Source organism: Sphaerodactylus townsendi, linkage group LG11, assembly GCF_021028975.2.
Source record: "Sphaerodactylus townsendi isolate TG3544 linkage group LG11, MPM_Stown_v2.3, whole genome shotgun sequence".
NCBI lineage: Eukaryota > Metazoa > Chordata > Lepidosauria > Squamata > Sphaerodactylidae > Sphaerodactylus > Sphaerodactylus townsendi.
Window position 1 is genome coordinate 47,127,569 of NC_059435.1, and position 22,943 is coordinate 47,150,511.

Below are 22,943 nucleotides of genomic sequence, written 5' to 3' on the forward strand. Positions count from 1 at the left end.
AGTTTGTCAGCATTCCTTTTTAACAGAACAAAGGATTAGGTGCTTGCATACGCAGAGCAATATTTTGCAATATAATAAAAATAGGCATAAGGCACAAGTTCAGAAAGGGGAATGATTGTGGAAGGCAGTCAGAAAATTACCCATGAGCAAATTCTGAGTATGAACTTGTCCACTGACGCCAAGGTACAGAGATTGTGAAGCATGTAAATCCAAGTTTCAGAGGGGTGGCTCTATTGATCTGTAGTAAGTTTGAGTCAATTAGTATGTTGGAGGCCAACAAGGGCTTCAAAATGTAAGTTTTCAATAGTCTGGCAAAGGGAACTTTGACTTTCAAAAGCTTATACCCGAAAACTCTTGTTCGTCTCTAAGGTGCTCCTGGATTTAAATCTAAATGTAAATCAAAGTCTCTCTTATGCATTTATTGCAGAATGAATAGAGTCCCCTGTGTGAACAGAAATATTGGACTTGATAATATTTTGCATACAATAAAGTATACAAGTTTGAGTTTGATATATATCAGTTTTCCCCCCTCTTTGTTTTATGTATATACATGCGATAATCAACTGTTCCTGGAATTTGTGAAAAGTGGAGGTTGAGAAACGCTTTTGAAAATCCTCAGCAAAGTATTCTCCAATACAATCTTCTCATGACTTATTAGTTGTTATTTGATTAAGTTTTACACAAAATGCAGACTTTTTATTTACTAATTTGAGTAAATCTATTATATTTTAAAATGTGGGTATGGGCAACCTCCCATTATTTTTCACTATTCCAAGGTCCCGTGTGTTCAGAAATTCAATTATCGTTTAAGATACTTTGCATTCTTGTTTCGGTAGGCATTAATGTGATGAGTTAATTTGATTTGGGGATTTGTATATATATTTGGTTCCTACTTTCCCCTTAATCTTAAACATATTTACTTGGATGTAATCGCCATGGTGTTCAGCTGAACAGCTGCATAAAAGAGCTTGGAATCATAGTCTGAAATGTTCTCTCTGCACTCTTCCTATGCCCATTTAAGTAAATGATTGTAACCTTGCCCTTTGTTATTTCTACATTTGTTATTTTTAATTTAGTATTTAGTGTAGCTGAAAAGCATTTTTGAAGTGGTTTTTCAGTGAGTTCTTGAACTATAAATGAATAGCAGGTTACACTGCTGGGCCATGACTCATTATTCTCCAAGGTTCAAAGAGTTGTTTACTAACAACACTCCAATAGAATGATGGCAAAGTGTCAAACTATATTACTTCAGGTAATCTTTTTGAGGATATTGTGCCACTTATGGAGGAATTTTTAAAATGGCTTCTCCTGTTTTGCTCCTATATTGAAAGATTGATATAGACAGAAGTTAGAAGACTAATAATGTGAGTGAAAACACCCCCTTTTTGTAGTGTGACGTATTTTGCACCAAGTTCAATCACTTCCATCCCACTTAATGGATATCAGGTAGCAAATATGGGAAAAAGCTGTGGCTGAGACTCTGGAAAGCTGCTGCCTGTCAGGGTAGACTGTCATTGCCTAAGTGGAGCAATGGTTAGACTCAGTGAAAGGTACCTCTCATGTTAATGCTTACTTATAAAGTAAAGTGTTTTTAAGAAGTGAGTGTCAGAAGGGATTGATTCAGAGTGTTCCTGTTTTGTGGCATCATTTCAGTTGATTTGCTTCCATATACCCATTTGCTGATAATGGTAGAGATGCTTATTTGATCAGTCACCGGTGGTAAATGATGTTTTCAGTTTGTCTGAAGGATGTTCTGTTTCACTAATGGAACAAGATGTTCATTCTCAGCTGCCACAGAATGAGTGCCTGATGTGTTACTCCATTCATAAAATATATATTTTCACCACAGAATAGAATATGGGGTATGTCATATTGAAAATATTGAATAATGATGCATTTAGAGGCAACAACTGTCTCATTACCATGTGAAATGGGTTTGAGTGGGGCATGTACATGGGGACACACTGAGAGTCAAAATGAAGGGAGGGCAGCTTTGATTTGCATGCATGATCCTGGGACATGGCTTGGTCTGACATGGCTTGGTGGGCGCCGCAGCAAAATGGCTGCCACAGAGGGCAGAGCCAGCAACAAAATGATTGCCACAGTTTAACATCAGTAATATAGTGTAGCTCTTTGTTCTGTTGTGGCAGCTGCTGCCAAAACAACATTAAAAAATGTTGCACAGCCAATGAAATTTCCAGTGGTCAATCAGAAACCTTGTTGGACAAAAGCCCTAGCTGGCCCCACCCACTTCCTAACAGCACTTGGCAGGCACCAGAAAACATATCATCATGGTGCACATGGACACTCCATTGGGGATCCCTGGTCTGTCATAGTAATCCCACTCAGGCACCAACAATGAATTTCCAGCTGACTGTATGCCAGTTCTTTCTGGCCCGGATCTCCCCTCCCTCCATGTCTGTTTTGAAGGGAAGAATGAGTGTTCCCCATCCTGTTAAGAAACTAGGGTGAGGGGGATTTGAGCTTGTTTTCTCTGGCCCATTATGCATACAGTGCTTTTCCTGAGACACTTCCATGAAGGGCCAGACTTATCAGTGGTGCTTATATTCAGTGAATGTAGGCCCCAGTAGCTCATATAGGTACAATATGGCTCATAGAAAATGCAGCAATGTATATAAGTATTCAGGTTAAATGGAGCACTAAATAAAGAATTAAGGCAGAACTACTGTCAGCAGTGAGTGAGTAACCTGCCCTTAAGTAGTTCCCCAGACACTTACAGAATACAAAGCCTCAAAGTCTCTGGTCTGTGGATCCCCCCCCCCTTCTTCATGGAGAGTTAATGGCCCAAAACTGAACAGTCTCATGCTTTTAGTGGCTAAGGCATTATGTATTTAATCCAGAATTATTGTGCTCTTTGTATGTAGGAGGCTTTTTTTCCAATTTAAAGCTGGAAATAACAAGTTGGTATTCAGTTGTTTTTAAAAATGTCTGACATGTACCCAATAATTATGTTGGCACCATTCTCCGTGCTGTTACGTTATTCATTCCAGAACAATGGAAGAGTCAGAATGTAATCAAAAGGGAAATCAAGTAGGGGAAAATAAATGTTAACAGTTTTAGTGTGCAGGGAATAAAACCAGAGAGTAAATGGAGGGAATGTCATAAAAAAGTAAAATAATGACAAGAAACTCAAACATTAAAAAGGTAATATGGGAGCAGCAAAAAAGATTTATGGTAGAAAAGCACTGAAGGACATGAAGGTGTCTGACTTAGATCTGATACTTTCATTACACTCATGCGCTGAAAGTAGCTGCAACACTCTTTCCCATGATGGTCGGGCAATGCCCTGGACCTTGCAGAAAAGAAACACACTGTAGCTCTTCTACACACCAGGACTCATTGGCTAAAAATACCTTTGAAATAACCAAGCAACTGAAACCCAATAAGCTTCAGAAACAAAACTTCCCTGTTTTTTTCACTGGAGTTGAAATGTAAGAAGGGCCACATTTGAATGAAGAAAACTATTCCTAAAGAAGAAGTTTTCAAAAGTCAGTGGCTTCAGAAAATTATGAAAAATTAGCTGTTGTGTGTTTTCTGGACTTCGTCATGGTAAGATGTGTCTCTATTTGTGACACAAGAACATACCTCTGACTATGCCAGCCATAGATGCAGGTGAAACATTTGGAGCCAAAAACATCAGACCACAGCCACACAGCCTGGAAAACTTCCAACAGCCAGTTGATTCCATCCATGAAAACCTTCGACAATACATTATGAAAAATTATTTCTAGCTCCTGGTGATCTCCAGTCCCTTGGACTCTTTAGCACTGTTTTCACCCCCATCTGTTTCTCTTTCACTTTTCATTGAATTTACTGCATATAACTTACTTCCACTTTATGGAATGGGCTCTCCAAAGAGGTGAGGGGTATTCTGTCCTTAGAAACATTTAAGAGGTGCTGGTTCTATTTGACCATGAACCTCAACCCAAATAATATTAAATAAGGGCGGGAGTGATTTCTTTCTTTTGGGGGTGGGGAGCTAACTTTGTGCATTTAATCATCTGGCACATTTACCTATGCAATGAACACAATCTCAGTATATGAAAAGCAGGTTGATGTGGTGGCCAAGCTGCCTTGGCAGCGGTTGTAAGAAAGACAGGATACAAATTTCAAAAATATGGGTAGTAGAAGGCAGTCTTATTTATTATTTTATGAGTGCTTTCTACCACCTGTATCTGGTTCTCCTTTCCTAGACTCAGCCAGCCTGGCCAACCTTATACATGCTTTTGTAAACTTGCAGTTACTATACCATACTGTACTGTAACATGCTGTACATTGCTCTGCTTGCAAACTGTTCATTACCCAAATTGGTCTGTGGGTCAGCCTGTCATGTTCATAGGGTCTTCTACACATGTAGGGTCAGACTGTATCACTGGGACAGTTATTTGAGACTGAGCAGTCTGATCTGCACTGGAGTTCTGATTGAATATGGCAATCCAGAACAATAAGACGCAAAAGAGAATCTCAAATGAAACAGTACTCAGCCTAACATTATTCATAGTTTGGAAAAAGTGAAATGCAAGGAAAAGCAGCACCATAAAAGTGTTGCAATCCTTACAAAGCTGTCCTTGGTTGTTTCCTGATTGGGAGGGAAGGGGTAGCGAAGGGGGGATCCATAGAGAAAGGATCAAAAATAGACATTGCTTTATCCTGAAGAGAAGAGTCTGATGCATTGAAGTCCAAGGCAGGAGAAGAAGATAATTCAAAACATGGAATTCCTGGGGCAAAAAGAGAACCCAGTAGTGAAATCAACTGTATCCATGTGAGGGATAAAGATCCAGGAGCTAAAAGATGGTTAAGAAACTAGTGTGAAGATCTGAGAAATAAGTCAACCACAAAATTGGCATAGGAGACTCTGATGTAGAAACAACTACAAATTGTTGGTGGATAGGATGCCTTGTTTATGGGTTTAGGAGGGATGAGGTACAGAAAGGTACATATCTACTTGAAGTGGAAGTCCAAATAGGGACAGGCTAGGTCAGAAAATAGGGTACACCAGTACAACTCATGTGAGATGATTGAGGTTCTATGCAGTGAGCTAACTTGGCCTGATCCAATAAAGACTGAGGAGTAGGTTGATTATATTCCCTGGGTGTGGAATTGAATTACCAGGGTAGGTTGTATTGTGGGAAGAGTTCTGGGACCTCAGATTATTGTTCAGCAAATTTGAATCAATTACTCTTGGCCGTGGATGTGAGGGAGCCTCTGGAAGTTGAGAACAAACGGCAGTTGAGAACAATCTGGAAGTTGAGCCTCTGGAAGTTGAGAACAATCAGTGTGCTCTTTGGATCATTCCAGTAGGTCGGCTACTCCCATGTGAGAGTGCCCAAGAAAACTTCTGCTACTTCAGGGGGCATTATTTCAATATTTAAAAATTGATACTTTATTCAGGCCTCTGGTAGTTAAGTCTGAGTATCTTTCGGGTGAGAAAATATACTGATCTGAATGGTGAGGGAAGCCTCATTTGCAACCACTACCCAGATATCGAGCTAGTTTACAGTTCAGAAGCTCAACTGCTATTAGACAATAAGGACATTTAAAACCATCTCCATTGGCTGACTGTCTTTCCAAGCTCAATTAATGGTATTGCCTATGACTTTTAAAATACTTAGTGGCCTGGGGCCCAGGACCATCTCATTCTGTATGTTCTTAGGTGTGGCCTTTAGTGTGGCATCTTCTGGGTTTTCCCCTCACTAAAGATGATTCTGAATGTTAAATGATCCTCCTAAAAACAGATTATATATAAGTTCTTTTAACTGAGTGTACATAACTTTAACTTGTATGCAAATTTAAGATAGTGCTATCTTATTATTGAAAATGCATATTAAAAACAAACAAACCTTAGTCTTCCTTTCTAGTAACTAGGGTATTCTCCCAAGTTACTTCAAAATATTCCTTCTATAATATCTTTGAGTTGGGTCCCATAGATTTTATGGTTGAAAATATACTTTTATCAGTAGTTATCTATAATTCTAGCTGTTATTGCAGTTTGTTGTTACCTGGAGTTGGCTGTCCCTCGTGGGATGTCCCTCGTTGGCTGTCCCTCGTGGGATCTTTATACAATAAAGACTATTCTTCAGCTGTTTATGCACTCTGACAACATGACAAATGGAGGTTTCCTCTCATAAGTAGTTTTCCTCTTACAAGAGATGAATGGAGTTTGAAAGATAACATATTGTACGGTTCTAGTGATAGGCCTCAGTGTCTGTTACCATGATAAAATGGAAGCATCACTTGCCAGATGGCCAGAACAACCCCTGCCTTGGACAGTCTTTGCTGATCATATTTTTATTATAAGCTATGTTTGGTTTTAATATTAATGGAATTGTTGTTGCTTATTCCCAAAGTATCATAAACCAGTCTCCTCTTAATGGGAACAGATTCTACTCATCAGACTCTTAGTATTATAGAGTCAGTTGGATTAAAATGTGAGGCAATATGTGTTTCACAAAGAATTCTTCAGTCGCCAGCTGATCTAGGTGTTTATTCAGCTTGCAAGTCTGACAGTACAATGGATACAAAACATTACTAGGAATTCATAAGGGAATGCATTTCCTGACCATCTTGATGTTCTTTTACAGCTTTTGCCAACAAGAGAAATTGCCAATTACTTTCCAGTCTTGTGTGATCACAAAGGAATGCCAGGTGACAGAATGGTCTGAATGGAGCCCGTGTTCCAAAACGTGCTTTGATATGACATCCCCTAAAGGCAATCGCTTGAGAACAAGGACCATTAAACAGTTTCCTGTTGGTAATGAAAATGAATGCCCTGAACTAGAAGAAACAGATCAGTGTGTGTCTCAAGGAGATGGAGTGCCTCCATGTATCACGTAAGCTTTAATGTATATCTGGGTTTTCAGCTTGACTTAAGTCTGGCACTCATGCTATTTTAGTAGTGTGGGAGCGGCTGCAGTGCACATCTTTTTCTAGGCTGGTGGGGTAATCTGAGTTGACCAGGCCACATGAAAGGAACTCATGCTTCGGTTCATATCCTCATCAGCAACTTTGAAAACTGGAAGGGTGCCACGTCATTTTTTTTTAACCCTGTATAATAGGAATGAAATGCCAACTTTAAAAATAAGCCAGCAACAGATAAGGGGCCATAAGGCGGTATTCGTGACAGCAAAGCTGTATCTAGTTTAATTTAAGGAACAAATGCCAATATAGATATTCTAGGCGGGTAGTTTTTCTTTTTTTCAAAGCACGTATTCTTGCTGAATCTCACCTTTGAAGTACTCAGCACATCAAAGAATAAAAGAGATGATCTCTGACCGAGGCTGATAAATATTCCTTAAGCATCCTGATGTCTTCAGCAATTGGTCAGTAGGAGGGAAAAATCTAAAAATGGCAGTATATAAATTAGTCCTGCTAGAGAGTACAGAAAATATAGTAGTAAATAGTTTAGATTCAGGTGATTGCTTTAATCAGTTGCTTCTAATTGAGATTAATACTAGCACATGACCACAAGGACCTGTCTGGGTATTTTCCCTTCTTTTATTACCTTGAAGGAAATGGCAGAATATTAAAGCTATTGTGCGTATCCTGTCATTTTGCTACTCTGTCTTTGATCATGGGGTGTTGTCAGTTTTCTTGGAAGAAAAATATCATCCTGCATCTCCTGTGGCCTGTGAAAGCAGTTCTCTTGATATCTGTTTAAAGCATCTTGTGACATTCCTTTCACTTCATAAGGCTGATTGAGATTTTAACTTAGAATCACAGTTCTTTTTTTCACCATGCATGAGCTGATTGGAAACCTCACCTCTTCTTGTCACTCATCATTGCTCAGCAGGGGATCGTAGTGCTCTAGAGAAACCACTATCATTTTGACAGTGAAAACGTAATTTGGGGGTGGGGGGTGGGGTTGAGGGAAGGAGGGATATCTAAGGAGTATAACTGTGGTTTTGACTGATGTGTAAATATAAACTTTTATGTTTCTTCTTAAGTTTCAGAGCATGATTACCCTGGATTTTCTGTACAGCTTAATATTTTCAGAACATGGTTGCCCTGGATTTAATTGTATATTCATAACTAGAATGCAAGGAGATCTGGGTAGCATATATGATTTTTTTTCTTTTTCCTTTTAACTGGCAATTCTTTGAGGTAGGCCACTGAAAGACAGAGATGGTCCAAAGATTACCCATTGAACAGCATGGCAGAGTGAGGATTGGAACCCAGCTCTCAGTAGTCGTAGTCTGACACTCTAATACATACATTATCTCTTATTTAATGTAACTGAGGGCCAGACTGGATTATATGGTGTCCCTGGTGATGCTGCCATTTTACCTCTGAAATTCTTTCACTTTACAAATGCCCTGGGGGCCTGATCCTGCTAAGATTTGCAGTGTGGAGCTAGGAGAGGCTCCTGCTTCCCTCCATGCCATTTTCAAGAGCCCAAACACTTCCGCAGTTGTGCTATGTGTCTAATTCGGCTCTGAGGTTGCAGTCCTAAGAATACTTTCCTGGGAGTAAATCCTACTGAATAAAATGGGACATACTTCTCAAAATACCTGCTTGGGATTACTCCTTAAATAGTCTATTCCAAATAGAATAAGTTATTATAGCTACCTTTGAAAGTCAATTTAAAATATTTGGGTTGTAAACCTGATAATAATTTAGGGGAAATGTCTGGTTGTTTTATTTATGAAATTTTCTTAGATTGTCCATGTGTTTGTTTTCAGGTATGGCTGGAGAACCACAGAGTGGACTGAATGTCGTATTGACCCTTTACTAAGCCAGCAGGATAAGAGACGTGGAAATCAAACCGCTCTTTGTGGAGGTGGGATTCAGACCCGGGAGGTGTATTGTGTGCAAGCCAATGAAAATCTCCTCTCCTATTTAAACACTCTGAAAGAAAAAGAAGGTATGTTTGAATTTCTGACAAATGAATTAGCATGAAATGTGAAGGTTCTAATATATTACATGTATTTTTATGGACAAGCTTCATTGAAAGTTTTACTTCATCTATAAAATACAGGTTTTTCTTCTTTGTTGCAGCATATATGAAAACAAATTACTTAGTGTTTATTTTTCAACATAAGAGCTTAACTTTTAGGTCACCATATAACGATCCTCAGCATTTTCAAAGTCTTAGGCAGAGCTCTATCCTAATTGCTACCCAAGAGTCTTAACTGGAGATGCTGGGAAACCCTTCTCTCCCCCCCCCCCCGCCCATCTATCTGACCTTAATCCATTTAACCACTTAAAAGAAAAGGGACTAGTGTTGTCCTAATATATCTTCGTTGCATCATTGTCCACCTGGGAGATCCAGATGCAGCTTGGAATAATCACTGGAGTGAAAATACCACCACGTGTATTAGGGCTCAGAACAATATTAACTCCTTGAAATATATGAGAGAAACCAAACAGTTTTCAGCAGGTTGAAAAAAACAACAATTCTGCTTTCAGAGTCAGTAGCTTACTGTTTGTGAACCTGAAACACTGATTATCTTAGTTTGCCACCTACAAACCTCTTTTGTACCATTAAAATGAGTTCCAGCCCTTCATTTATTATTTAAAAGTGGACCAACTTTCCATTTAACTATGATCACCTTCTTTGAATGCCTTTTACACCTTCATATTACAAGATCAGATCAAAATGCAGTGCTATGAACGCTATGGTGGATGAATCAATGAAGGTTAGTGGACCCAACTAGTCACGAATCTCTTCTGTGCTAGATTCATCGACCATATAAATTCAAAAAACAGAGCAGCATTTTCTTCTTTAAACATTTTTCCCACTAAAAAGAGAACTGTATAAATCACAATCTCTTGACAGATTGCTCTTCTACAACCTTCATGAACTCTAGCGAGATTGCACTGGAGAACTTCTAAGTGGATTATAGTCTACCAGTACAATCCTCTATAGAGTTACTCCAGTCTAAGTGCATTAAAATCAATGGACATTGGAGTAACTCTGCAGAGGATTGCATTGTATATAAAATAAGGCTGTGATCCTAAAAGTATTTTTCTGGGAGTAAGCTCTGTTGAATAAAATGTGACTTGTTTCTGAGCAGATTTGCTAGATTATTCACTTCATTACCAGAGTGAATTAAATGATCCTAGGTTATGATATAACAGAATGGCTCCTCAGTTATAAAGTCTAAATGATTACTAAATGCCCAATAAACTTCAGTAAAGTATTCTAGCTCACAGTTTAGAATGATCTGAAATCACCTATAATATATTCATGCATTAAACTGTATATATTGACTTCTAAAGAAATACAGCCATATACTTCAAGAAAAGAGGTGTTCTTGACCTGTTCCATCTTAATATGCATAGTTTCTGAAGTCTTAAAGGTGTCCCATTCTCATGTCAGTCTTTAAACTTGAAGGTGTAAACTTGTGGAGACCAAAGAAAGAAATGCCAACTCTGATCCTCATATTTGATTGAAATAGCAGACTTTTACTAAGTGTTTTGCAGGCTGGAGAATTCGCATTTAAACTAAGAGTGACAGAACCTAGCAAAAACCACTTAAAGCACTAACATTCTTGGCTAATGCCTCACTGGGAAAATTGAAATGTACCTCCCATCATGGTAGCAATACACTCTTGCATCAAGAAACAATAATTCCAGCAATAGCTCCATATTTTCCACTGAGATCAGTATTTCAATATTTTGAGAAGTCTTGTTTGGCAAAGACTGGTTTGAAATTATCCCAATTGAATTTAGATAGGAAAACTAGCGTTTACTGAGCATTCATCTCAATGGACACAGATTAAAATCTGACTGTCTTTGGAGGCATAAATGTGAGAACACTTTATTTCCCTAGAGTTCCAACTAGCAGAGAGGAAAACTGAATTTCAGTGTTCAAAGCCCTGAAGACAGCAGACCATCAAAGAAGAGAATGATAGTGGGATTTTTATTATTGGAAAGAAAAATATGTATGCCTCTAGAAAAAAATCATATTAAACTATAGAATGGTACAAAGATGAAAAGGGAAAATTACTACTGTAGCAATGGGGAAATCCCATATTTCTAACGTAAGCTAATTTTTTCTCAGGCTGTGTTAGAACCCTCCTTTCTCTTTATAATCATGGTGGTCTTTGTCCCCATTATTTCAGAAAGTCAGTCACAGAGTACATCGAAGGCTAGTGCTGCACCACTTCTATCAATCACTTTTGAAATAACAGGTATGTAATGAAGGCCTTTGACCTGAAATTTCAGTGGAACGTGTCTAAGGACTCACTCTCCCTTTTGAAAGCAGTATGTTGGCTGTATACCAGATACAGTTCTATGCAATAGTTTCCTTGGTTATGAATCTGAATTTGTTAAAAGAAAAGCATTCAAGTTATTTAATAATAAAAGAGCATAATAATTGTACCTCTAAATCAGTAATCCTTTAGGGATAAATTAGGAATTCCTTATCCCATCTTTCTTGCAATGTGTTTAGGGAAGGCTCAGATCAAGAACTTATGGTGAACTTTGTTAGATCATCATACAAAACACTGCAACTTGCTTGTTCTTCAGCAGTGGTTGCCTCCCTTTTTGAGTATGATGACCCCATTTTAACATCAAAAGAAATGTGGGCCCAAGATCCCTGATCTTGTACTTCTGGGTCTGTCCTTTGCCTCTTCAATAATTCCTGGGACATAAGCCAACCATGTTCACAATGCAAGTAAATAAATCCATGTAAATCTGGAAACCAGATGGTCCTCCTCAGCAAGATGTGGCCGTACTGAGAGATAGCAATGTTGGAGAGATTCAGGTGGAACAGAGACACCACTGATTCAGGTGGGACAAAAAAGGTAAAATTATGGAACCCCCATAGAAAACCGCTTCTAATTTAAGTATTGACGAACAGGATAATGTACTGCTGTAGAACATTAATCTGTTAATCATCTGGAATGAAATATTCGTAGCAGTTGCCTAATTATCTATACTATTATTTGAATTTGCTCTGAACCAGAATCTGCTATCTTTTGTTATCTTCCTGTACTGTGCAGTACTTTTAGATGAACATGGTAAGGAGGAACTTTCTGATGTATTCCAATTTTTTTGCAGTAGAACTTGATTCATGTGTCAAAAAAAATGTTGGGTTTTTGTTTTGTTTTGTTTTTGTCCTCATAGCATCCAAACCTGTGGACTGGAAGCTGTGCACCGGCCCTACACCAAGTACCACCCAGTTGTGCCATATTCCATGCCCAATAGAGTGTGAGGTATCAGTCTGGTCAGCTTGGGGGCCATGTACGTTTGAAAGCTGTGATGATCAACAAGCCAAAAAAGGTGCGTACATTTTCTGAATCACGTTAATTATTTTTAATACGTCCTGGGCTAAGGGAGGAAAACATCTAAGTTCCAGGCTGATTATTGTCATAAACCTTATACAAAGAATGAAGCCAAAATATGACTGAAACTCTCCAGATATCAGCTTAGGCAGCTCTTAATGCTCAACTTCGAGGTGCATAATACAGCTCAGAGTTCAACTGTGGCTTGGATATGCAACCCAAGCCAGAAAAATTCCTTTCCTTTTGCCCCATTGCAAACATTCCCTTGAAGGAGGACTGAGTTGCTCAAAATATGTATGGATGGTTGATTATACTGGACTGAAGAATAATCTGCTTTTTGAATTAAGCAGACCTGTCACAGAAAACAGCTTCCTCCAGAACAACTCCTCTCCCCACGCTGTTCACCATAAATTAGAAGCATCAGGTTCAGACTTCTTCTGCATTTAACATCAAAGGAAAAAATTGCCCTAAGTGGTTTCCAAAAATGTGAAATCTGTATATTGGGCTACGTCTGCTGATGGAAGCAAATTAAAATTTCGATTTCCATAAAATAGAGGAAAGGGGGCCAGGCTGGCATTTACTATTCCAAATACTTTCTGATGCTTCACATGGATGGTGGACTTAATTGCAAAATCTTTAACCCATCAAAGAAAAGTACACTAACATGCACAGACTGTTAACTGAAAGTAGTGCTTTCAAAATCTGGCCCAAATTAGACATGCTGTAAAAAAATGCTGTAAGGACAGAGCATGGGAGGCTGAGGTACTCTTGTGTCCATCCCCCAAACCCTTTCTAAGTGAGTTGTGTGCAACCCTCAGATTTTCTCTTAAAGTCACCAGCTTCTTAAAGGCATCTTGATCATCCCATTCCCTTCAGGGCAGTCTCCCCCAACAGCAAGATACACTGACCCAAACAGTGTTCATCTCCGAGCAAGATAATTTTGAAGAGATGTCTCAGTGGCTGAAGGCATTTTAAATATTCTGAGCACTGCCATATGTGGGAATTAGTTGTGGCTCAATGATAGAGTATCTATTTTGCATGAAGAAGGTCCCAGATTCGTACCCTAGCATTTCCTGGTTAAAGAATCAGCTAATGCAAAACAGCCCTGATCTGGACAGCCCAGGATACCCTAATCTTATCAAATATCAAAAGCTAAGCCGAGCAGTGGCGTAGTGCCAATGGAGCGGGGTGCGTGATGCCCCGGATGCTGCCATGATGTGGGCATGGCAGGAGTGTTCCAGGGCATTCTGGGGGGGAGCAGGGGCAGGCGCTGTCACGGCAGGGGCATAGGGCACACGTTCGCCTCGGGCGCAGTTCACCCTCACTCCACCTCTGAATCAGGGTCAGCCCTAGTTAGTACTTGGATGGGAGACCACCAAGGAAGTCTAGGATTGCTATGCAGAGGCTGCCAGTAGCAGATGACTCTGAACATCTCTTGCCTTAAAAATTACATGAGAGCCTTAGAAGGCAAAAGGGAGTTGTTGTTTTAAATTAGGGTAGTTAGGCTTAATTTTATAGCCAATAAAACCATGCCATTGTAGGTAGGAAAGAACGTCATGAGGGGTCACCATGCACCATCAGTGTGAAAGACCCAGGAAACTGTTGTCAGTCTTAATTGTGAATAGTGACCTTGATAGACCAATCATTTGACTCAGTATAAGGCAGTGATAGCTAACCTTTTCGAGACCGAGTGCTCAAATTGCAACCCAAAACCCACATTTATCGCCAAGTGCCAACACAGCAATTTAACCTGAATACTGAGGTTTTAGTTTAGAAAAAACGGTTGGCTCTGAGGCGTGCGTTACTTAGGAGTAAGCTTGGTGGTAGTTGGTGGCTTTGCTTTGAAGCAACCATGCAACTCTTCCAACGAATGAATCACAACCCTAGGAGGGTTTACTCAGAAGCAAGCCCCATTGCCAGCAACCGAGCTTACTCCCAGGTAAAAGATCGCACTTTAGTTCTTTGCATGAAAATCAGTGGGGTTTAACAGCGCTTAACAGAGTTACCTACACTGCTTCGCCAAAACTAGGTCTTAGGTTTAATGCTAATTATCAAGCCCAGCGGCCCAGGCCAGCCTAGATGGGGGGGGGGGGCACTCTGTTTGCACATGCCCACAGAGAGGGCTCTGAGTGCCACCTCTGGCACCTGTGCCATAGGTTTGCCACCACCACCTTATACCAGTGGTGGCAAACCTATGGCACAGGTGCCAGAGGTGGCACTCAGAGCCCTCTCTGTGGGCACATGCAAACAGAGAAGGCTGTATCATGTGCCTAATTCTCCTCCAGCTTTTTCTAGTATAAACCCAGAGATCATTGTTAATCTATATCCCTCACCTCTGATTCTGCACTGATGCTGTTGCTTGCTAAATGCTGTGATCTAGGCAGAAATAAAGAAGCAATTTATCTCTTTTTATTCTCATGTTTGCCTTATAAAAGAGAGAACTCTTTGATATTCAGGTGTCAAAACACATGCAAGTCAAAGCATCATTTGTAGGTAGCTAAATGAAAAAATGGCTGGTTCTTTCTTGAACAATAATGAGCAGACTGCTTTCCTTGCTGACAGTTGCATCTTACCCAATGAATTCTCTTCTAATACGCGGAACATTTAATATTCAGACATGCTTTGCAGAAAGTTGAGTAGTTCTATTAGTGAGAGCTGAGTTCCAGGAGTCAATGTTTTTGGAACTCCCTCTCCATGGAGATCCATTTGTCTTTCACTATTAGAGACTTTCTCCAGTAGGTGTAGATGTTTTTTTTTGGATTAGCATATTCCCCCTCCCAATGGCTATTGGCCCTCCTCTTCCATGGTTCGGATGTTGAACGTTTATGGGTTTTTATTGAATTATTCTATAATTTAAATACTGTTTTCAAGCATTCAAATGTTCTCATGCTTTCATGCTCACCACCTTGGTGACTCTGATATTTGGAAAGGTAGCATAAAAATGTTTTCAATAAAACAAATAAATCATATTTAATTATTACAGAGATGTTAATTAATGTATAAAGGAATTGAAAGTTTTTGTAACAAAATGTAACGGCTATTTATGCAAAACACTTGGCAATCTTGGCACAGTTTCAAGTGCCAATGGAAAAGGGGGATTTAATGTTTTCTGTGAAAAGCCATTATGACGGTTGTTTCTCCTTTCTCACCCTTCAGGTTTTAAACTAAGAAAACGCTTCATCACCAATGAACCCACAGGAGGCACTGGCAGCTGCCCTCACCTTCTTGAAGCCATCCCATGTGAAGAACCTTCTTGCTATGATTGGAGGATAGTCATACTGGAAGAATGCATTCCAGACCATGAGAAGGAGTGTGGACCTGGTACTCAGGTTCCACAGGTAGTCTGTATCAACAGTGACGGTAGGTTTTTCTCCCAATTTTTTTGTGATTTGCTATTCATTTATTCTAAGGAGTTGAAGTTTTCTATCCAAAAGAAACAAAAAACCCTGGATCTGATTCATTGTGTTTCTTTGTGGCCACAAAGGGTTGGATGTGGCTACTTGTTTGTGTTTTTGTTCCTCCATCCAAAATGACAAGCTGTGTTTCAAACTGGCTGGAGTTTTGAAAAATCAGTCATTTTTGGGTTGAAAAGAATGGATTGAAGCAAAACCATAAATGAAAGCAAATGGCTGGACATGTGGACTTCTGGATTGTGGCTTTTGTGTTCTTGATACTGTTTTGGTCATCAAAGAATTATTGTAGATAAGAAACAAAAAATTTTTTTAGTATGAGCCATGGATGGTTCTGTAGCTAATATGGTTCCACAATTTTTTCAAAATACAATTGGACCCAAATTAGTGATGATAATATTTTTATGTAGTGCTTTCAGTGTTCAAAGCACTTTCTGCATGTTATAGTGATAATCCTTACAGCAGCCCAGTTACGTGTACCAAACTAGGGATGAGAGCAGAGGCGTAGCTCCAAGGGGAATGGGGTGTGTGCAATGCACTGGGTGCTTCCCCCTGTGGGGCTGTGGTGAGGGCATTCTGGGGCGTGGTGGGGGCGTTCCAGGGTGGGGGCGGAGGACGCACCAGTGCACTGGGCACTTTCCCCCCTTGTTACGCCTCTGGATGAGAGACAGCAGCCGCCAGTAAGTTCAGAGGGAAGAAGATATTAGACGTTGGAGCCTTTCAGATTACAGCTCATCGCTACCATTCAGTCATGGTAAATCTGTGACTGTATATTTTACATTTTCCTAATGTGGCAATGGTGTGTTGATTGCAGCTGCATGGTAGATGTGGTCAAGATTGTTGTGTGCTTAGGGATGACAGGGCATTCTTTCTTTAAAAAACATGGAGAGAACTTCTGTACATACTTATCATTAAATTTGCCATTGTAATGTGTTTGTCTGCCTGAAACCCCTTTTAATTCTTTGGCAATCCAGTTTCTTTTCTACAACTTCTTTAGGATGGGAAATGAGAATGATGGGAGAGAGGTCAGGATGGGAAATAATGAATGCAGAAGTAAAGGAGAAGACAAGAGTTGCTCAGAAAGTTGAGCCAAATTAAATAAGCAAATAAAGGGAAAGAAATGCTTCCCTCACTACACCCAAGTAGAAAATAATGTTAATGTTCAAGTAGCTGCCACAGATATTCAGGAAGGAATTTTTGTCATGAGGTCATGAGTGTAAAAGTCCATGTTGCAAGTAGTATGGAGCTGCCATTGAACCCTGGGGGTCCTTGAGTGAAGTTCTCCTACTTATTCTCCATGACAGCAAAACCCCTTATTACTTGTGGAACTATGCTAGCATTTTTCGTGAAGCTGACTTTAGATACCAGGATACATTCTAACAGTGTGACAGGCAAACACAATGCTATTATGGATATTTTTAGGAGGAAAACTAATTCAGTGCGAATTGATTTTCCACAGCTCATTTTTACACATACGGAGGAGAAGATTTTTCACAGCTCATTTTGAAGGACAGATGATTGAAAAAAAGAGTCCTTATGCCTAACTCATTGCTCATTTAAAATAAGAAAGACCTCAATTGACAGGGAATGGTATATGTAAGTGGTTATATTCAACAGGTACTCAAAAATCAATGGAAAAAGTGAATAAGTGGGTGAGCAGAACAACTGCATCCAATTCCTTTAAATGAGTCTTAATTATATTTGATTAAATTTTCACGTCTTGTGAAAATGCTGGGGTAGGAAATACTTCTTCTTGTAACAATGCACCCTGCTCAAAAGACCATATGAAATAGAAATGGTAGTGCAAGTCATGTTGCAGAAACAGGAGTCTTTTAAATGCCTCCGACAGATTGAAGCAAGAGGTCACCTGGTATGTGTTTAGCCGTTACACCAAATGTTGTTTTGTAATTAAATTGGGCAGAGGGAATTGGAGTTGATTACTTGTGCATACAGAGCTGTATCTAGTCTTGCACTGTGGCTCCAGATTTTGTTTTATAATTGAGTTGGGACTCAACTGGGAAAACTAAGAATTAGAGCATAAGCTTTATTTTCATGTCGCTAGCTAAGCACATCATCTGTCCTTTTCTTTACAGTCCTTCTCCCCCAAGGTGAGCTTTACTATGCAGAATGATACAGGGATTCAGAGCACATCCACTGTTTGGTATGCAGAAGTAGGAGCAGCTCAGCTATTTTTTTTTTCATTTCTTGCACAAAGATGAAGGAGCAAAGATTTTTGGAAGCATAACTAACTTTTTGGGAAGCTTCAATGCCAAACTTTCTTGCTTTGCTTCTGCCGTAACAGTGTGCTGAGTTCTCACTCAATTAATGGTTATTTGACATTCCCACACCCCTTATGAAAATGGCAACATTAGTATGGTGTGGAGTAGTTCTATGAGATGGACTTTAAAAAAGACTTGAAGAACATTTTCTGTTTCCCTTATACGTGCTTTAAAATGGTTGCCGTTTGAGTTGATGATGTACTTATGACATCATGCATATAGAGGAATTCTCAGGCAGGATATGTCTTGGAACCTGGGCTGTGAGACTGAGGATGTGGCCCATTGACCTCAGCCTGAGACTCCCTTTCAGTACCAGATGGGAGTCTCTACCTTGTCTGATGGGTCTTCCTGCAGCCTCCAAGGGCCGGGGCCATCTTCCTCCATCTCTTCCTCATCTGAGGAGGCACTGGCAGTCACATCCACAGCAGTGTATGTGGTAGTGAATTAACAGCTTTCCAACACTCCCTTGTTCAGCTCTTTTCATGCCATTTGCTGCATGGCAGAAACCCTGCTTTTCTGAGCATTAAAGTTGAAGGTACAGCATGTAAGAAATGCACATTTATTTATTCCAGCCACTAGGGGTGTACATTCATCTTTGGCAACTGAAAAAAACTGAAGGTCCCTTTAAACAGTAGCTGAAAAAGAGAAATCCAGAAAAACGGAAAAACTTGGCTTTTTAGGATCCCCGTAGGCTTCAGTGGGAGCCTTTAAATCCCCTTGCTCCTTTGTGGTCTATGGAGACTATTTCTGGGGCTCTGGAGGCTGTTTTTTAACATAGAGGCATCAAATTTTCAGTGTGGCTGCTGGTGACATTTCTTACATGAATGCCTGAATTTGGGAAAGATTGGGACGGGGTGTGTGTGTGTGTCTAATTTTATGGGCCCTCATTTTTTCTCCATTGGAAACAATGGAAGGTAAATGGGGTCACCCTCTTTGGGGGCCCCATAAAATTGGAGCCTCAGACCCAATCTTTACCAGACTTGTGGGTTATTCGAAGTATAGTCACCAGCAGATATGCAGAAAATTTGGTGCTTCAGCTTTGAAAAACAGCTCCCATCTCTCTCTCTCTCTCTCTCTCTCTCCCCTCTCTCTCTGGGTGTACTGCTACCTCTGGCCATTGTCCAGTTTATCAGAGGAAGCGGAGAGTACTAACTCTCTCTCTCTCTTGAGAGTGTGAGATTATTGATACTCTCCTATTCCTCTGATAAAGTGGACAATGGTCAAAGGTAGGAGTGAATTTATAAGCCATCACCAAGAACCATGATCAAAGTTGGTTGGTAGTCCCCCCCCCCCCAATTCTCATAACTTCTCATGTACAATTACAATTCCTCTTGGTTTACATAACAGAGTGACATTGGGGCTACTTGCAGCGTATCTGCTTAGACTTTCATTACTGTTTTGCATAATCATGCACACACCTCTAGCAACAGGCAGCCAGATACAAGGAGATAACTGCGAGATATGTTAAAGTACCATGTTTGCATGAAGCCAAAGGATCTTTAATTAAGACTCCTTTATCTGGAGTGATTCCCAGCAGCTCTCCTCTACCGCAGCTGCTAATAGATATGACTCAACTCAAATTAAACAGCCAGAGTTTAAACCAAATCTTGAAATAGCGCACCATCAAAGAGACTCAAGCACTTTAAGTGTCAATGTACTTCTCAGCCTCCTTTTTCACCCCAGGCTTCTGTGTTGCATTCTGAAAGCTGCCAGTATGTTAAACCTTAAGATGGGTGCTTCTTCACAGCAGCGTCGTTGCTTACTGTCAACTGAGCCCCATAAAATGGATCAGTATCTCCTCCCTGCATCACTGAATGTGTTTGGAATATAATTAGCTGGGATATTATGTTTAAACCCAAGGTCCCTTATTTTACAATTAGGCTCAAATGGCAGTGTCTGTGGGGTGTTGTGTATAATTAGGGATGAGCATGTCTATTCAATTTGTTGTAAAGATTGGAGCCATTATAGCCGTTCAGACAATACGAGATAATAGATTTATCCTCTAGCGATGCTGCTGGAGGCTTGTGATTGTCGTCGCCTTTTTGCGGTGCATGGTGGTAATCAGAATTTTAATTGGGGGGAGAGAGACCCTGTTACCCTAAATTGTCATTATGTGGATTATGATAAACGATTGTGTGTTTTATTACTATAAAAATGGAAGTTTAGCTGGTAAGTTTAATGGTAAGGAACTGTTCAGAATATTAAACTTGGTTGCTCAGTCATTATATAGAGAGCAGGTCCTGCACACGTGAAAATGGCCATTTTCTCTGGAAAGACCTGAAAAATTAGATCAAGGTCGATCATAATTCCCATCTCATGGATTACTTTGTTTAAAGGTGTCAGGTAATAAGACAAAGGATTTTCTCTGGTGTAGATTAATCCTGGTCAACAGCAAAGGTGTGACAAATGAGCTTGAAGAGACTAAACAGCACTGTTGCAGGTATCCTTTTTTTTGCTCAGAAATATTTCAGTTATTTCATTTTGAGTGGATTTATTGGCAGTGGAAGAGCCCAGCTTGACCACAGTGATAAGTGAAGTGCTCCGTATCTGTTCAGTAACAGTACTGAAAGTACAATCATTCCTGTTTGCTGCTGTGATCCACAGGTTGGAATTGAGGTGTAAGGCCTTCTGTGATAATAGTGTTGATGTGGACAGATATGAAGTAACTCACCATTGAATTACTCACTGGGTCACACAATTAGTGGGTCGGACTACAATACAGGACAAAACGCCTTCAGTAGTTCATCAGTGCTTTCTAACTATGCTTGTCATGAGAGAATATGGGCCTGGTCCTTTACCTGGGAGCAAAAGAAAACCAAATAAGAAGCAATGAAGTAGTATTGATTGTTTCTGTTGTCCTGTGTTCCACCTTTCTGAGAACACTGTTGTTGGTTCAGTTCCGTGCTTTAAAAAAACCCCACACAAATGTGTGGAATAACAGATGAAAGGCTCTTGCCAGCTATTTATAAGTTCTTTCCGGATTGGGCAATCCAAGTAGTAAGGGATCCATTCTAATTTGATCCTAATTTGAGCATCTTTGAGAAAGCATTTTTGTAAAGCCACCTAAAAAATGACTTCCGTTGAGCCCATGGTAATCAATGATTTGAATCTTTATCTTCTTGTCGAGGGAGGTCCTACCATTAACTATCAAGTCCTTTGCAAAGTACACTTGCTCTTGTACTGGATCCTAAGAACTTGTTATTCAAATTGTGCATGCTTATGTTCACAGAGTTAAGACTAAAATATGTCCCTAATATTGCCTTTTAAAAAAAGAATAAAAATTACAGACCTTACCTTATTGACTTCTTCTACGGGTCACCTTTGGATCCAATACATTGTCTTGCAGATTCACTATGTTAACTTAATAAGAAAAAAGATTAGCACATTTTTGTTCTTGAATCTAGAATCGATGCAATGTAGTCACCTCCTTTTCATCAGGATATTTTATACAAGCTTCTGAGTATGGGCATACAATCAGTAAAATTCATGTAATGTCCTGTATCTTAATTCAGCGGACTAAATTAGATCACATAATTGTATTTTATGGCACCTTGTAGGTTAATCGGGAACAGTGATGCATGTGTTTCAATTAAAGGAATAAATAAAGCAAGAGAGGATTTACTCTGGATGTTACCATAAATTATCATGATAGGTCACTGGGTAATGGACCTGTGCTTCCAATTTATCAAATGCTTTTGAAGACAGAATTATGGCTAATTTTGTGGCCTCAAATAAGCTACACATATACTACAGCTAGAAGTGCATAAAGTGAACTACTACATCAACTAATTAACTATCTAGTTCTGATCTTGAGGAGAGTAGGAAATAAGTTTCTTTTCCATCTGCAAAGTGATTTTTAACCTAATAATGGTGCCAAAATGTATAATAATGTAGTATATAATTGATATTTGGCTGTATTACAAATCAAGCATCACGTCCCACAGAAGCTCTTGTCCAGATCAGAATGTCAAATATGATTCTATACCTGCTAGTTCAGCAGACTGGGAGCCCAAAGCCAGCCCCTTTGCAGGCACATACACAGAATCTCTTTAATATTAACCCTTTACTATCAGTTAACTGATGTGAAACAATATGATCAGCAAAGCCAGTTGCTTGGTAGGTATATACAAAGAAGGTTTTTTAAATTGTTGCTCTCTCTCCTGTCAATGAAACTCTTAATAATCACTCTGAAGTATGTAGCCAAATAACCTGATGAATTAGCCTTTTGTATGTGAAGAACCTCCTCTGTCTGGGACAGTTCCAGTATTTCTTGACAATACTTCATGCAGTTGTTTTTGGTATCCCATCTAAAACCTTCTTGTTATTTTTATTTATTATTTTATTTATTTATTTATTTATTTATGGGATTTCTATACCGCCCAATAAAAGGGTTATTGGGTATATTCTTTTGAGGGGTGCAGCAGAAGGCTGAATTTCCAAGCCAACTACCAAAATCAAAAACCAGCAAGAATTCTAAGAAAAGAGGCAATCTTTTTCTGTATGATCACTGAGAAACCTCATAAATACCAGTCCAATCCAAATCAAGCTAAGGGGACAGATCAGATTGCTATTTTAAACTGGGCAGTAGCAGAGGACAACAAATCAAAAGTGAACAGGAACAGGTCAGTACAACTGCTCAGGTTTGCTGTGACCCATATTTTATCATTAGAGATTTGTTTTAACATGGATGTTATTTTGTTAAATGTTATCAATCTTTGAAGTGATAAATACTGTGCTAATGGTTTATGATGTGTTAAAATTATTAGCAATTTCCGCACCTTGCTGGTCTACTAATTATTTCTTCCAGATCTTTCTGGCTGATTGTTTGACCTTTCTTTCATTCAGAGCACAATTTATGTTGAGTGTTGATGAGTCTTCATCTGCCATAGAATATCTGAATTTATCAGAGGACATCAGTATCAACAAGTTGAAAAACCATCATATGTGTCATTTCATTAGAATATCCTTGTTATGGCTCCAATTCATTGGCAAGCCAGAATCAAGAA

The 22,943-nt window shown here is 39.5% G+C and overlaps 1 protein-coding gene across 1 annotated transcript in view; it reads left to right on the plus strand.

Moving 5' to 3' along the window:
• THSD7A (thrombospondin type 1 domain containing 7A) overlaps positions 1–22,943 on the plus strand; it is a 324,043-nt gene that overhangs the window by 191,372 nt on the left and 109,728 nt on the right. The window contains exons 4-8 of the mRNA XM_048510570.1: positions 6,603–6,851; positions 8,700–8,881; positions 11,085–11,153; positions 12,091–12,246; positions 15,405–15,608. Coding sequence (XP_048366527.1) covers positions 6,603–6,851; positions 8,700–8,881; positions 11,085–11,153; positions 12,091–12,246; positions 15,405–15,608 — 860 coding nt within the window. The remainder of the gene's footprint in view (positions 1–6,602; positions 6,852–8,699; positions 8,882–11,084; positions 11,154–12,090; positions 12,247–15,404; positions 15,609–22,943) is intronic.